The 17,718-nt window shown below is 41.6% G+C and overlaps 2 protein-coding genes across 2 annotated transcripts in view; one reads left to right on the top strand and one right to left on the bottom strand.

Annotated features, from left to right (window-relative positions):
- Window positions 1-17,718, top strand: part of C2H1orf94 (chromosome 2 C1orf94 homolog) — a 387,246-nt gene that overhangs the window by 57,688 nt on the left and 311,840 nt on the right. The gene's annotated exons all lie outside the window — the stretch shown is intronic.
- On the bottom strand, window positions 10,322-11,635 carry LOC142290186 (uncharacterized). Its single transcript, XM_075334126.1, has 2 exons — window positions 11,487-11,635; window positions 10,322-11,357 (listed from the first exon to the last, which is right to left on the bottom strand). Exons 1-2 carry the CDS (start codon window positions 11,576-11,578, stop codon window positions 10,322-10,324), a joined length of 1,128 nt encoding a protein of 375 aa, XP_075190241.1. The 5' UTR covers window positions 11,579-11,635.

Here is a 17,718-nt window from a genome sequence, read left to right as displayed (position 1 = left end):
AAGTGTAGTTTCAATACAGTATTTGTGCTGTGGAGTTCTTAGTATTTGTATTTATTCTTAACTCCACTACCCACATTGATTGACATCTTTCTAGCTATACAAAGTAGTATAGTAAAAGCTGCTACCATCATCACTCAGTGCCCAGTGAGCGGTGACTGTATGCATGCCTCGACACTTTGATTGACAGATTGATCTGCAACTCATCTGTGCAGTATGAACTGTCAATCAAAGTGCCAGTGTGTGTGCTGTGAGTGATTACTGTCGCTATTCCAGCACAAATGTTTGACTTAAAGCTCCCAAGGCAAAAAAAAATCCATTTATATCCAGTAGCCACACTTTCACTAAGTCACATTCCTATATCTATTAATTTGCATATTAACCCTACATCTGCAGGTAAGCAGTGTTTGGAGATATTATAGGTTCCCTTTAAGAATGTCGAAGTTGCAAAGTTTTAAAAAAGCTAAAACTTGCGCAGCCTTTCAAAGTATAACTTAGATGGTTGCGAATGCTCCCAAACTATATTCTTACGAAGAAGTTCTGTGTGTGTCCCCTTGACAATACTTGTTCCTGTACTCTGATAGCTCAGGGTTAGCAGAGGAATAGATCTTTAACGTTCTTAGTACCTATGCTAGAAAAATAAAAGCTGGATTCTAATGAATGCTATGATACTCAGCGACCCCGAGATAAATTGCCTTAGGTGCAAGGGTTAAGAAAAAGGAAGTGTTGTTAGGAGTCCACACGCACAAAAACTTTTCTCAACGGAGGCCTGTAACATCAAACCTTGAGATTTTAGATAACTTTATTCATATTTTAAAAAGCACCAGATACGTTCTCCTATAATTTTGCTTAAATTCAAGTGCTATATGTCATGAGAGCATGATAAGACCTATTAGGGGATCATAACGAATAACCAGCCCTCCTGACTTTGTTCCCATTGGGCTCTATATTGTACTGCATGCATCATGAGAAGCAAAGCCATAGCTAAAGATCTACTTAAAGGGGTTGTCAACTACTGGACTAGCTCAGCGTAATCAGCTCAGGACCACTGATGGAAAGTTCATAAGCTGCAGCCAAACAACGTCCTTTCATTGACTACAGTCAACATGTGACAAAACAATGTCATATCACATCACTAAGGCAAAGGAACCTGTGGAAAAAAAAAGCGCATAGGGTCTTACCCTGACAACCAGGGGGTAAAGAAGAGTAATCCTACTCACCAATCAGGGTTGTGACAGGCACAACTCCTGTAGCAGCATGTGTGTGGATCAACGGCAGCAGTACCCCAAGCGGCAGATAACATAATGTAATCTTGAATTAATGTATTTTTATTTTGGCATAGGTCTGCCAAAATAAAAATACATTAATTCAAGATTACATCTGGGATCTTTGGCGCGGTTTTTAAAGCCCCGTTCCACTACCTCACTCTGATATCACATCACTGGAACAGCACCGCTATGGGCGGCAAGTATCCACTGTTTTAATGTTTTTCCATGTCCAGAATTAGTTAACTTAGGGTAGTTCAGTAATGGATAACCCCTTTTTTTTAAAAAAAAATCAGTATAACGCCTCTTTCACATGTCAGTATTATTTTGCATCAGTGTTTCATCAGTGTGTCATCAGTACTTGGATGCCAAAACCAGGAGTGTCTCCAAAACACAGAACAGGTGTCAGTCTTTCAATTATAGCTGTTTTACGTAAGTGCCACTCCTGGTTTTGGCATCCAAACACTGATGAAACACTAATGAACACTGATGAAACACTGATGCAAAATACTCAGGCCTTAGAGGGATTTTTAGTACTACCATTTCCCTACAAAACAGTATCTTTGTGAAGTGACATAATTTGAAGCTTTTGGGCCCCAATAAAAAAAATCTCTAACAAGGCCACCATCTATAATAATTTTTTTAATAGCATTGGTCTTTACATATGGACCAAAGAGACCATTTGAGCCCTCTAGGCTCGAGGGTCCTGGAATGATTGCAATCCTGGTACCCAGGGCCGCCATCAGGGCACAACAACCATGACTGGTGTACCGGGCCCAGTGAAGAGAGGGGGGCCCAGTCATGCCAGGGGAAATTACTTAGCTTTATTAAGCCCCGGCCGCCCCCTTCTCACATGGCCCACGGGCGGCACTATACCTTTAAATCTTCCTGGCTGACGCTTCAGACGTGGCTATGTAGCATGCCTTGCGTGGTCAGGTCCTGGCAGATCATTTGCGTAAAGAGGATCCCAGCATCTTCTCTGCTCCAGAGCAGGACCTGCGGAGCTCAGTGCAGGCTCCGCCCCCTCCTCCTCCTGTTCTGTGATATATGGCTTGTCTCCTTCTTGACACGGAGCTCTTGACTAGTCAGAAGCTGTTAGGATGGATGTGTGGGGAGTGGTACCATTGCTTTTGTGGTAAAAATTAAAATCAGAAGCTGTCCCATTTTATCAAAATAAAATGATGGCACAAGGTAGAATACCATTTAATGTACACAAAGTAATGGTGCACATCATGGTATGACCCAGGGGTGTACATATCTTTGGTGCATCCTGTGCAGCCGCACAGGGGTCTAAGAGGTAAGGGAGAGACCTCTAACTCTAAAGCAGGTGGAATTGTGCATAATGATCAACTATTGGACAGCAAAGGGCCCATGTACTGTTCTTGCACAGCAGCCCTCTTCTGTCCTACCCTGATTTGACTATTTTTGCCACATTAATAAAAATAAATAGTCCAAACACCAACTTCTAAAATAACTACAGAAGCTGCAATATGTGGATGCATTACTATTTAGCACATGGTACATGGTTGGTGGTATGTGCAATTTGCTCTGCTTTAATATGTATAGACTCAGCACTCTTTAGCCTGTGGAATAGTCACAATAATGTCATCTGATATATGGTCGGTTGCACACTCGGAGTTCAGGTTTTAGACTTTACGGGTTGTTTAAAATTAGAAAAACATAGCTGCTTTCCTTCAGAAACAACTTCACCTGTGTCTGGAGCTTCAATACCAGGCACAACCCATGGACAGGAGTGGTGCTGTGTCTGAAACAAAGCAGCCATGTTTTTTTATGAATCCTGATCAACCCTTTGATGTAAATAGTGTCTGGTTCCTTCTCTTTTGAGTGATATTTTAATCTCTGGTGGTCAATGGATTTTTAAAACTGTGTGTATTCTGGCATAGTATTTCACATAACCATACTCTTCCGCAGACAGTATCAGTTTTATATCGACACTGTGCTAATATTTTCAGGCCATGAGCATAGGGAGTTGTCTTAATTTTTTTTACATTTGTCCAGCATTTGGAGATATTTAATAATGGGTGACAACAATATCAGTGGTCCTCTCTATGTATATTCAATTATTGGGAGAAAACTAAGGCAGAAAAAAGCGCTATAGGGTCTTAACTAGCTGCAATAGGGGAAGAGACGAGATTATTATCTCCTCACCTAGGATATATTGCGTGTATAACAGGCTGCTCCAGATCCGCGGGCTATGCACACCGAGATAGGAGACAATCAGGATAAATTGCGGTTCCTCTGCACTGTCTTGATGAAAGAGAAGGACTACAAATGAATTAAGTTGAAAGTGGTTTGTCTACGCGTTTCAAGGCAATCTAGCCCATTCCTCAGGACAAAACCATATCCTGATTGTCTCCTATATTCAATTATTGAAATACAATTGATATGACTGTCTACAGCATCTCTTAAATTAGAAAACTTATGGCACTTCCTAACAGAAAAATGCAAACAGGTGCATCCTCGTTCCTCTCTGCACAAGTTGAAGTTGTGTCAGGAAGAATTATGACAATGTATGTGCATACCGTATATGCCGGCGTATAAGACGACTGGGCGTATAAGACGACCCCCAACTTCTGCCCTAAAAATATAGAATTTGGGATATACTCACTGTATAAGACTACCCCCGTTCAGTATGCTTCAGTATGCTAAGAGCAGGGGGCCGCACTGTGTGAGGAGGTGTTTTTTTTACTGTCCAGTATAACCAATAGGATTAGTGCAGGGGCCAGCATGTAAGCTCTTCATTAATGTCCCTGCATGGATGCGAGGGGAATCTGGCGTTACTGCACTAATCCTATTGGTTATACTGGACAGTGAAAAAAAAAACACCTCCTCACACAGTGCGGCCCCCTGCTATATATACGCTATATATCCGCTGTATATATACCAGTATATATGCTGTATGATATACCAGTACGGGGCCGGGCTGTGTATCGCGTTTCCATAACGACGAGGCAGGAACTTCCCTGCTAGAGCGCTGACGTCAAGGCAGAGCTGCTTGCCTCTGATTGGCCAGCGCTCTGCCATTCAGCAGCGGTGACAGGAAGTTCCTCCCTTGTCGCTATGGAGGCAGAATCCAAGCGTGGAATGGAGTGGAGCGGCGCACTACAGCACCCAGGTATATATCCGGCGTATAAGACGACCCCCCACTGTAGCCATTATTTTAAGGGGGTAAAAAGTCGTCTTATACGCCAGTATATACGGTAAGTCAAAAACTGAAGTGTCCTAAAAAGTTGTTAAGTTTTACTCCCTAAACAAGGTTATCTTGATTCTTAATCTAGCCTCAAGGCCCATTTACACGCTAAGGTATCGCTAGCAATATTGCTAGCGACCATACCCGCCCCCGTCGTTTGTGCGTCACGGGCAAATCGCTGCCCGTGGCGCACAATATCGCTAACACCCGTCAAACATACTTACCTTTCTAGCGACATCGCTGTGGGCGGCGAACAGCCTCTTTATTAAGGGGGAGGTTCGTGCGCCATCACAGTGACGTCACACAGCGGCCGAACAATAAAAGCGGAGGGGCGGAGACCAGCCGCATTAATGACACGCCCACCTTGTTGCCGGAGGACACAGGTAAGCTGTTGTTCGTCGTTCCCGGGGTGTTACACGTAGCGATGTGTGCTGCTTCAGGAACGACGAACAACCTACGTCCACAACGACCAAGAAGATTTTGAAAATGAATGACGTGAGCATTTTTGATTGCTAACACTCGCTGTGAGCTGTTACACCAATGACATCGCGTCACGAATTCCGTGACCCCGACGACATATCGTTAGCGATATTGTTGTGTGTAAATGGGCCTTTAGAATAAGCTATTAATATTTGGTGGGGATTGAAATTTCTACACCCCTGATGATCAGTTGTTTAAAAGGGCTGTGATGAGGAGGCTCGTGCAGTGCCCTTGTTTTGGTGTGCATGGACCTATACTGTACACATTGTACTTTTCTAGTGGCGGTACATGATATTGCCGCCCTGCCTTATTCACTTGGGACAATGCTGTAACACCTATAAGAGCCATTTTGAAAAGTACAGTGTACTTAATGAAGAGGCTGCAACCTCGATGGCCCTTCTTATAGCTATTGGGAGGGGTGTCGAGAATTGAACCCCAATAGATCCAATATTAATGGCCTATAACAATAGGGGGGGATGGGACATACAAGGAACATAGGGAGGCTAGGAGTAATAAAGGTGTTAATAGGATTAAATGTCTACTGGCAAATGCAAGAAATCTTGCAAACAAAATTAATGAATTGGAGACTCTTATGTCAACCATGGATTATGATGTGGTGGGCATTACGGAAACCTGGCTGGATGAAAGCCATGACTGGGTGACAAACATACAGGGTTATAGTACATTTAGGAAGGACAGGAAAGGCCAAAAAGGTGGTGGGGTGTGTATATTTATCAAATCTAACCTAAAACCTGTGTTGTATGATGACATTGAGGGGAACAGCAACAATGTAGAGTCAGTATGGGTAAATGTACATGGGGAGGGGAATAATGGAAAAATGCTAATTGGAGTTTGCTATAAGCCTCCTAACATACCTGAACAAATAGAGGGTGAAATGCTGGAACAAATTGAAAAGGCAGCTAATAATAATAATCGGGTTCTTATTATGGGGGATTTCAACTATCCAGACATACAGTGGGACATAGAATCTTCTGGTTCTGCTAAAAGCTGTAAGTTCTTATCTACCATTCAAGACCATTTCCTCTCTCAGATGGTAGGTGAACCGACCAGGGGAGATAATTTGCTAGATCTGGTCCTGTCAAATAGACCGGATACAACTTCAGATCTACAGGTCCGGGAGCACTTGGGCACCAGCGATCATAATATGGTAAGCTTCGACATAATATTCAATAGAACATTTCAAAGGGGGAATGCTAAAACCTGGAATTTTAGGAAAGCTGATTTCAACAAATTAAGGGAAGAGCTTAAATGTGTAGATTGGGACAGAGTCATGGTAAATGGGGATACCGAGCATAAATGGGGTAAGTTTAAGGATATACTACTAGAGTCCTGTAAAAAACGTATACCCTCTGGTAATAAAATGTCCAGGAATAAAAAGAAACCACTATGGATAAATAAGACTGTACAAAGTATAATAAAACAAAAACAAAGGGCGTTTAAAATCTTAAAGGCTGAGAATACAGAAATAGCATTGCAGGAGTATAAAGATATCAATAGGCAATGCAAAAAAGAAATCAAACAAGCAAAACTAGCTACTGAAACAAAAATCGCCAATGACATTAAAATAAATCCCAAAATCTTTTATAAATACATTAATGCCAAAAGGAAAACAAAGGATAGTATCGGACCCTTAAAATATAATAACAAGTTAGTTATAGAGGACAAACAAAAGACTGAGATATTAAATAGGCATTTCTCATCTGTATTCACCAAGGAACTGACTGTACCAGGGATCATTCAACAAGTGAAAAATCAAAGTCCACCACCCGATATAATTAATTTAACACAAGATGAAGTACGCCTACGTCTGAGTAAATTAAACATTGACAAATCCCCAGGGCCAGATGGCATTCATCCACGAATATTGAGGGAATTGAGCTCCGTAATCGACAGACCGCTGTATCTCATCTTTTTAGACTCACTTGTAACAGGGTTGGTGCCTCAGGATTGGAGGATTGCTGATGTGGTACCGATATTTAAGAAAGGTAAGAGGGTAGATCCAGGCAACTACCGTCCAGTAAGCCTGACATCAGTAGTATGCAAAGTTTTTGAGGGCATTTTAAGGGATGACATGCAAAAATATATTGCAGAAAATAATATGATAACTGACAAACAGCATGGATTCATGAAAGATAAGTCGTGTCTAACCAACCTGTTGGGGTTCTATGAGAGGGTAAGTGCAAACCTGGATATTGGTAATGCAGCTGATGTGATTTATTTGGACTTTGCAAAGGCATTTGATACTGTACCACATAATAGCCTTATACTAAAGCTCCAGAAGCAAGGACTAGGGGACACAATATGCAACTGGGTAAGGAATTGGCTAAAAGATAGGAAACAAAGAGTAGTCATAAATGGTACATTCTCTAAATGGGCTATAGTCAGCAGTGGGGTGCCGCAGGGATCTGTGCTTGGACCGATTCTTTTTACTTTCTTTATTAATGACCTTGTGGATGGGATTGATAGTAGAGTGTCAGTCTTTGCCGATGACACCAAACTATGTAGGATATTAAAAACTGACCTGGATAGTACAATATTACAAAAAGATCTGGATAAGATGTCAGAATGGGCAGATACTTGGCAAATGAGATTTAATGTTGATAAATGTAAAGTAATGCACTTAGGATGGAGTAATCCTATAGCTGCGTATACATTAAATGGAAGTAAACTCGGGACTACAGAACAGGAGAAGGACTTGGGTATTCTCATTACAAATAAGCTGAGCAGCAGCACTCAATGTGAAGCAGCAGCTGCTAAAGCAAACAAGATTTTCGGGTGTATAAAAAGAGAGATTAGATCCCGTGATCCCAACGTATTGTTACCCCTCTATAAATCACTTGTAAGGCCACATCTGGAATACGGGATCCAGTTTTGGGCTCCACATTTTAAAAAGGACATTCAGAAGTTAGAGTCAGTTCAAAGGCGGGCAACTAGACTATTACAAGGAATGGAAGGCCTCCCATATGATGGCAGATTGAAAAAGTTAGATATGTTTAGCTTAGAAAAAAGACGTCTCAGAGGAGATGTCATTTATATGTATAAATACATGTGTGATCAATATAAAGGACTGGCACATGACTTAGTTCTTCTGAAAACAATACTAAGGACCAGGGGGCACTCACTGCGAGTGGAAGAAAAGCGATTCCGACACCTAAATAGGAAAGGGTTCTTTACAGTTAGAGCGGTCAGACTGTGGAATGCCCTACCACAAGAGGTAGTAATGGCAGATACTATAACAGCTTTTAAAAAAGGGCTGGATGATTTCCTCAGTACACACAACATTGTTGGTTATAAATGACTTAGTGACTAAATGTAGAACTGGTGGAGGAAGGTTGAACTAGATGGACCTAGGTCTTTTTTCAACCTAAGTAACTATGTAACTATGTAATAGAGATTGAATTTTGAAAATCTGAATTATCCCTCTAAGGCTACTTTCACACATCAGTTTTCTGTATTCAGGTACAGTCCTTTTTTTTGCCGTATCCAACGTTTCCGGTTTTGTTGTGCAAACCGGAGCTAACCGGACCCACCGGATCCGGTTTTAAGCGGATCCGTTGTGGACGGATCCGGACAAAACCGGATCCGGTGGGTCCGGTTTGCATCCGTTTTGCATCCGTTCTGTCCGTTTTTTTACGGATCCGTTTTTTAAACACTAAACAAACAATTAACGAGTTCCGTATTCTGATTGGCTATTGGGAAAATATAGTATATATACAGTATTTTGAAGCATATATTACAGAATGAAGACAGAGACAATCAGAAACCATGGATGCTATTCTTGCAAATTACACAAAGATCACTGCAGATTTTATATTTGAGGCAAATCGCTTGGCTATCATCGTCAGAGAAAAGGAGCGACAGCGACTGAGGCGTCAGCGACATCGACGCTTTTGGATCCATCCCCTGACTGCCCAGAGACTGACACGTGGGGTGTTTTCAACCCTATACCTGGAGCTCCGTGGAAACCATGAAAAATTCACAAGCTATGTCCGGATGGCAGTGAATAATTTTGACGTCCTCCTTGGCCTTGTTGCGGACAACATACGTAAAACGGACACCTTCTGCCGTTACTCTATAACACCCGAGGAGCGTTTGCTGGTTACGCTTAGGTAAGTTTTTTTTTTTTTTAATTGTATCCTCCTGTAAATTGACTTTTAACTGTAATGTGTTTGCTATTATTTTTTTATAATTATTGTCTTTCCTTTACAGATTCCTTGCAACTGGAGAGTCGCTTTCGTCCCTCCACTACCAGTTTCGACTAGGAATTTCCACCATCTCGGGAATCATTAGAGACACTTGCCAAGCCTTGTGGGATTGCCTCCATGAGGATTTCATCCCCCAGCCCACCAGGGACAGATGGCTTGCAATTGCTGAACAATACTATAACATTTGTCAGTTTCCAAATTGCCTTGGCTCAGTGGACGGCAAACATATAAGAATTGTGAAACCTGCTGCTTCGGGGTCAGAATACTACAATTATAAAAAGTATTTCTCAATTGTCCTAATGGCAATAACGGATGCGGACTACAAATTTATCTCAGTGGACATTGGCGCATATGGGAGATCCAATGACTCGCAGGTCTTTAAAATGTCCCCAATGGGGCGGCGAATCTATGGGAATACTTTTGATTTCCCTCCTGCAAGACCTCTTCCTGGCACATGTGAGCCCCCAATGCCCTTTGTTTTTGTGGCCGACGAAGCCTTTCAACTCTCCCAACATCTATTGAAGCCATATGCAAGCCGTGGATTGACGCAAACACAAAAAATATATAATTACAGATTATCCAGAGCCAGAAGAATGGTGGAATGCTCCTTTGGGATACTAAGCAGCAAATGGCGAGTGTTGTTAACAGCCATTAATTTAAACATTGAAACTGTTGATGAAATAGTGAAAGCATGTGTGGTACTGCACAATTTTGTTTTAACAAAGGAACCTTTGTCCTTGGATGACCAGAGTTTGGAATCCACCTCTTTGACTGACTACACCAGTCCTGGATTTAGGAGTAGTGTTGCCTGTTCAACAATCCGTGACAAATATGCTGACTATTTTGTGTCCCCAGAAGGTAGAGTAGATTGGCAAGATCAAATGGTATAAGATTTTTGTTTAGTTTTATAACAAATAAACATAGTTAAAAATAAATTAAAAAATATCTTGTTAACCTTGTTAATTTTAATCTTTCACTCGCTTTAAAAATTTGTAATTTTTACACCGTTAAATTACAACATGTTATGTTTTTGTATTACCTTATTATTAACTTAACTTGCAAAATAATATTCCCCCCCAAAAAAAACAAGAACAAATAAATACTTTTCAACAAAAAACTTTTATTTTTATTACATACATAAATTATAAATTTGTATATCTTGGGCTTGGGGTGGAGATAGTACTGGAGGGGCTGACAGGTGGGAACACACGCACAGTTGGAGTATTGAGGGTGGAAAGTGGTGTTGGTGGTGGTGGTGGGGAAGTAACAGAAGGTGAAGGTGTGGTGGAGAAACCAAGAGGGAAACCAGGAGATGGGATGGGATTTGGTAAGGATTGAGGGGTGGAGTGGAGGGATTGTGAGACAGAAGAGGTGGCGGGTGAATTAGTGGCTTGAGTTGGGGTCATGATGGGTGTGGAAGGCGAGATGTGGTAGTGGGTAGGAAGTGTAGGGGCAGATGTGGTTGGGAGCTGGTACTGGGCCGCAGGCTGGTACTGGGCTGCAGGCTGGTACTGGGCAGCAGGCTGGTACTGGGCAGCAGGCTGGTACTGGGCAGCAGGGGGAGTAGGGACAATGGCTGGAGGGGGGGCAGGTGCTGGAGGAGGGGTGGGTGGAGGTGGTTGGGAGGAAACCTGCGCCAGAGCCTGCCATGTGGCTTGCATTACATGCATCTGCTGGTCAGGAGATAGCTTTTCCATGCGCTCTAGTACGGCTTGAAAAAAACAATGGTTGGGTGATTTACTTGCATCTAAATGCAGCCTGTCCAGACGCGTGCACAATTCGTGTGTATTTTTTTCCATATTGGCATTTATGAAGCTAAAAGATGAACGATTTTGTTCGGCTAATAATTGAATGGCGTTCTGGAAGGCTGCATTTAGATGCAAGAACTCGGGCGCATAGCTCTTTTCCTGACCCCTATGACGCTGACGCCCAGAACCCAAAGGTGTTCTACTGAGGGCAGCAGTGTCAGAGGGGTGGGGTAGGGGAAAAGCTATCTCATCACCAGCAGCTTCAGGTAATGAAGTCTCACGGGAAGCTCCAGCGCAGGTGGATGGGACAGATGTCGATGGAAGGGAAGGTTCAGATGGGTGGGGTCTGTGCCTGTGTTCCCCAGTGGCGGACTGTTCAGGGATCGCTCCTGTCGGGTTCGATGCAGGCTCCTGAGTGCTGCAGACGGTGCTGGTAAAAAGAGGAAAAACAAAATAATAATTAATTTAATTGCTATACAGTGCCACTGAATAAAAAAAAAAGGCAAAAAAAATCAGACATAAAATATTATACTTTGTACATATTGTGGGGAATATTTACCTTCTGCACACCATAGTTGTCCGGAGGAACGACAACGCTCTAAAGTAACGGTACTTCGATCTGCGTCCTCCGGATCCACTCGGGGCCTGCATCTCTTGATTCAACTCCTTTTTGAAGCGATCCCTGATAGACCGCCACCGCTTCTGAAGTTTGTCACCTGAAAGTGGAAAGCACAAAGTGGTTAGTATACAACACATTACATCCTGCAGCATAACCTACTGAACTGAAAATACTTACGCTGTTTCTTCTGGCCACGAGAATTGAGCTCCCCCCAACCTTCTACCGCTGCGTGGCATACCTCGTCCCAGAGTCGACGGGTTACGATAGAATCAGCGTGGCGGCGGTCAGCCATGTTCCACAGCGGCTCCCTCTCTCTAACTTCATCGATGAGGAGGTCGATGTTGATAAATCCGGCCTCCTCACCGTCAGAATCGGGAGCACGCTGTGATGCCTGTTCAAAGAAAGAAAAAAGAAATTAAAAAAAAAAAATAGACATAAATTCACACTGACATGAAAAAAAAAAAAAAAAATCTTACACTATGACCACCGCCACCTCGACGACGACCCTGGGACGGTCTTGGGGGAGCTCTATCGTGAGCCCTAGAAGTTGAAGCCTTTAGTGAAGAAAAAAAAAAAAACATTATTTACTTATGTGTTTGGTGTGCTGTGGTAAACAATTCCTGTATGAAACTTACACTATGACCGCCCGCTCCTTGTATTTCTCCACCCCTTCCGTCATCTTCTGGCAGCATCTCCTGTGATGTTTCGGCCACCTGTGTAAATGTCGTTTATTTAAAAAAATTTTTTTTTTTTTTTAAAAAAAAAAACAAAAAAAAAAAAATATACCTCAGTTTGTGAACCGGAGGGCGGGCTACCAGAAGACGACATATTTTTTTTATTACAGGCCTCGCACACCAACTTGCTGGCCCAAACTATGACCGCAACACTGCACCTGTAAAAAAAGAAAAAAAAAATGTCTAAGTACATGTACGCAGCTCACAGCAGTGATCTGTGGACAGTACTGTGGACATTACCTCAGGAACACTCTCCTCCAAATAAATTCGCACTGGCACTGAAGCGAACCGTACCCAGCAACTGGCTGTCCAAAACTATACCGCAACACTGCACCTGTAAAAAAAGAAAAAAAAATGTCTAAGTACATGTACGCAGCTCACAGCAGTGATCTGTGGACAGTACTGTGGACATTACCTCAGGAACACTCTCCTCCAAATAAATTCGCACTGGCACTGAAGCGAACCGTACCCAGCAACTGGCTGTCCAAAACTATACCGCAACACTGCACCTGTAAAAAAAGAAAAAAAAATGTCTAAGTACATGTACGCAGCTCACAGCAGTGATCTGTGGACAGTACTGTGGACATTACCTCAGGAACACTCTCCTCCAAATAAATTCGCACTGGCACTGAAGCGAACCGTACCCAGCAACTGGCTGTCCAAAACTATACCGCAACACTGCACCTGTAAAAAAAGAAAAAAAAATGTCTAAGTACATGTACGCAGCTCACAGCAGTGATCTGTGGACAGTACTGTGGACATTACCTCAGGAACACTCTCCTCCAAATAAATTCGCACTGGCACTGAAGCGAACCGTACCCAGCAACTGGCTGTCCAAAACTATACCGCAACACTGCACCTGTAAAAAAAGAAAAAAAAATGTCTAAGTACATGTACGCAGCTCACAGCAGTGATCTGTGGACAGTACTGTGGACATTACCTCAGGAACACTCTCCTCCAAATAAATTCGCACTGGCACTGAAGCGAACCGTACCCAGCAACTGGCTGTCCAAAACTATACCGCAACACTGCACCTGTAAAAAAAGAAAAAAAAATGTCTAAGTACATGTACGCAGCTCACAACAGTTATCTGTGGACAGTACTGTGGACATACCTCTTCCCTGGAGCACTGGACTGGAGGACAGCAGAAGTTGAAGTCAGGAACCAACGGCAGGAGGTGTGTAGAATGTGCTGGATCCTTTTATAAGTTTTGTGATGATGAAAAAAAAAAATTTGCGCATGCTCTGTTTACCAAACCGGATGCGGTCACCGCATCCGGTTTAAACCGCATTGCGCCGGATCCGGCATGCATAGACAACCATTCTATACAATGCCGCATTGTACCGGATCCGGCAGAATGCGGTTTTTTTAAGGGGCAAAAAAACGTTACATGATACGTTCTATCCGGCCGCCGGATTTAATTATTTTGCCGCATCCGGAAAAAACCGGATGCACCGCAAAGCCATCAGGTACAATCCGGTTACAATGCAAGTCTATGGGGATAAACCGGATGCGATACCGGATCCGTTTTATCCTTTTTTTTCCGGATTGTACCTGATGGCAAAAAACTGATGTGTGAAAGTAGCCTAACTCTGGTCTGAGTACTTGTTAAGTTATATTGATAGCATATTGTTAAGGCACAAAGAAACAGATGCTACAGAGGCACTGCATGGTCCGAGGGACCGGTTTGCCATTAAAGAAAAAAGTGTGTGCTGTAAGTGGATGAATAAAAATCATCCACTAAGACCAACTGCCATAAAACGCTTTATTTGTACAATAATGCCAGAAAATTGCCCAGCCAAAAGACATGGAATGTTTGCTGAGTAAAGAATTCATTAAGAATCACATGCTTTATGACTTAACCTAATCATTTAAGAAAATCAATAGGCATGATAAATCAATAGCTACTTTTTTATCTGGAGAACTGTGAAATTGACTTTCAGAACGGCTCTCAAGCAGATTGTAATAGGAGCAACTGGGAAGGATTATGCCTCCCCCCCCTCCCTCAAATAATGCGTCTGACTCCTTATCATAATTGTAAGTATTTGTTTAAGACATTCCATCTTCCCAAACAGACAGATTTACATCTGAAAAGCATGTATTTGTTAGAAGATGAAAGACAGATCTAATGGAGCATCTGTTTTGCATTCATTATAACTGTATTAATTTGTCTTCATAAATAACATTATGGATAATATCCAGCTAACGATGACCCAAGCCTAATTTAGCCACCTTTGATTTATTCCCTAAGCGAGATGTTTTCAGCAAATAAACATCACAATAATCAAATGATTGAAGATCTGTGCACCAGAGTCTTTAGGAAAAGAGAATAGAAATGTTAATGCGAGAGGCTGGACAATTACAGCAATTATTGATAGTCACTGGGAAAACAGTTTTTCTATCATGTTTTGAGATTTAGTTACCTATAGTTGATCAGTGAGTTCCTCGGCCTCCATTATTTTAGGATATCTCAGTAATTTTAGGACATATATGCAGAAAAGTCCATTTATCAATGTCAAGTACCTGTCCAAAGAATGAATATAGATAGACAGAACACGACTCTGGTAACCAATACAAAACGTGATGATGTTTATTAGCCTTCAAATGGTGAAGAACATCTGGAATCATTGGAGCGGCGTGAAGTTTGTTTAGTTCTAGCCTTGAAAGGCCGTATATCAGTCATAGTTAAAATGGCATTGGTCTTGTCAGGCTGCACCTGGTAGGAAAATAGACATTATCATGAGGATACAAACTGGAAAAAAGATAATGATGTTGAAACTCAGAGGTTAATTCATCATTGCTTTGCATCTTTTTTCCCCAGAAATAAAATTAGTTTTAAATTTTATTTGCACCTTATTCATTATGTAACTTGCATGTTTTGTTTTTTTTAACATTAAAGGACTTGTCCTGTGAAAACAAGTTATCATCTATCAACATGATAGGTAATACTTGTTGAATGGTGGAAGTTCAACTGCCAAGACCAGCATCAATAAGCAGCATGGGCCACGTTTACAATTGAAACCAGAAATTTACATACACTATCTAAAAAGACACATCTGCAGGTTTTTCTCACTATCTGACTTGAAATCAGAATAAACCTTTCTCATTTTAGGTCAATTAGGAACCAAAATGATTTATATTTGTCAAATGCCAGAATAATGTTTTAATGCATTTTTATTACTTTCTGCAAAGTCACAGGTTTCCATACACTGAGAGTACTACAGTCCCTGACAGAAGTTCTGTCGCTTATCCATGTTATGTAAATAAAGCTTAGAACCTGACTTTAAATTCATCCATTTGTTTCATAAATTACTCTTTTGAAAGCTGAAACCCTCCCAAATTTGGTTTAGGTTATGAAAATAAAGTTGCTGCAAAGCTGAAATATTGAAAGGTCAGATTCTGGCAACACAAAAGTTTTGTCACCCAGTTATATAATGCACCCAACCCTAGTTTACATCCTTACCTGTGCTCACTAAATGATCGCTTAATTAGTGGGTGTGTATAAATAGAAACCCAGCACCCCAGACCTTCACTTGAACTGCAACTTGACCTCTGACAACATGCCAAAAATCCACTCTGCGACCAAAGCCTTGATTATCAAGAGGCTGAAGACCAGATCCACTGCAGAAGTTGCTGGCACAAGAAGTCCCAGAAATTTCGAGCTCCCCCCTGAAGTCCCGAAAGAGAGTCAAATGACATACAATACACTGAATAGAACTAACTAGAAACTAAATCGCTAAACTCAATGGAAAACAACAACCTCCTGTGGTGCAACAGTAATGGCCTTAATTACAGAACAAAAGACGGTGATTATAGGATGTTAGCTCAAATCCTTCAGGTCATTTGACCCGTCTCTGGGTTCCAAAGGTAGAAATGTTAAATGACCCCTCTCTGAGACTTCTAGTGTTAATGTGTCTCAGCGTCCAGTACAAAGAATTAAAAAAAGATTTGAAGAGACTGGAGATGTTTTTGACAAGCCCAGATCCAGCAGACCCTGCAAAACAACTGCTTAGGAGGAACATTTGTTGGTTAGAAAATCCAAAGCCAGCCCCCCTTCCACTGCAGCAGAGCTCCAAAAGGCCTGGTCATCTTAAGTACCTGTGTCAATTAGAACAGTTTGTAAGATTTTGTTTCACAATGGCCTCCATGGTCAAATCAGTGCCCAGAAGCCAGCACTAAACAAAAGGCAATTAAAAAACCGTGTGGCATTTACCAAGTCCCACAGCCTGCTAAACAGATGGATGCTGGAAAAGTGGCAGAAGGTGGATTTCTCTGATGAATCTTCAGTTGAATTACGCCACAGCCACCACAAATACTGCAGGGGACCTACTAGAGCCCGTATGGATGTAAAAAACAGTTAAGTTTGGTGGTGGAAAGATCATGGTCTGGGGTCACATTCAATATGGGGGTGTGCAAAACATTTGCAAGGTGGAAGGCAATATCAATAGCCTAAATTATCAAGAAGTATTAGCTACCTCTTACATTCCCAATCATAAAAGGGGTCAAATTCTGCAGCAGGATGGTGCTCTATCTCATCCATCCATCTCTACAACAAAATTCCTCCTTGCAAAGAAGATCAAGGTGCTCAAGGACTGGCCAGCACAGTCACCAGACATGAACATCATTGAGCATGTTTGGGGTATTATGAAAGAGGAAGTTTGGAAGACAAAACAAAAGAATCTAGATGAACTGTGTAAGACTGCATTCTTTGCTATTCCTTATGATTTCATCAATAAATTGTATGAATCATTGTTGAACTGCATGGATGCAGTCCTTCAAGCTCATGGAAGTCACACAAAATATTAAATATGGCTCTAATAGCATGACAACTTCATTCACTAATGTTATGCAATATATCTTTGTATTGGAAGTTAATTATTTGTTTGAATTTAAATTACTTTCTGTGGGCGACAAAACGTTTGTCTTGCCAAAATCTGACCTTTCTGTGTTCATTAAATGAGCAATATTTCAGCTTTGCAGCAACTTTATTTTCATAACCTAAACCAAATTTGGGAGGGTTTCAGCTTTCAAAAGAGTAATTTATAAAACCAATGAATGAATTTAAAGTAAGGTTATAAGCTTTTAATTACATAACATGGATAAGCGACAGAACTTCTGTCAGGGACTTTATGCCTTTAAACAATATGGGACAGCCCATGTGATGATGTCGTCATTAGAATCTTCTGATAGGTTTATTTGTAACATTTGAGTTCATTAGAGACATACCTGTGGATGTATTGTAATGCACATCTGAAACACACTGCTTCTTTGTGTAGCATCATGGGAAGGTCAAAAGAAATCAGCTAAGATCTCAGGTAGAGGATTGTGGACTTGCACAAGTCTGTTTCATCCTTGGGTGCAATTTCCAGATGCCTGAAGGTTCCTCATGTCTGGGAATGTTCAGCCATAATACCACTCAGAGAGATGAACGTGCTTTG

This window comes from Anomaloglossus baeobatrachus, chromosome 2 (assembly GCF_048569485.1).
Source record: "Anomaloglossus baeobatrachus isolate aAnoBae1 chromosome 2, aAnoBae1.hap1, whole genome shotgun sequence".
Lineage (NCBI taxonomy): Eukaryota > Metazoa > Chordata > Amphibia > Anura > Aromobatidae > Anomaloglossus > Anomaloglossus baeobatrachus.
Note: the sequence above shows the minus strand (reverse complement) of the source record. Positions and strands in the feature narration are given on the sequence as shown.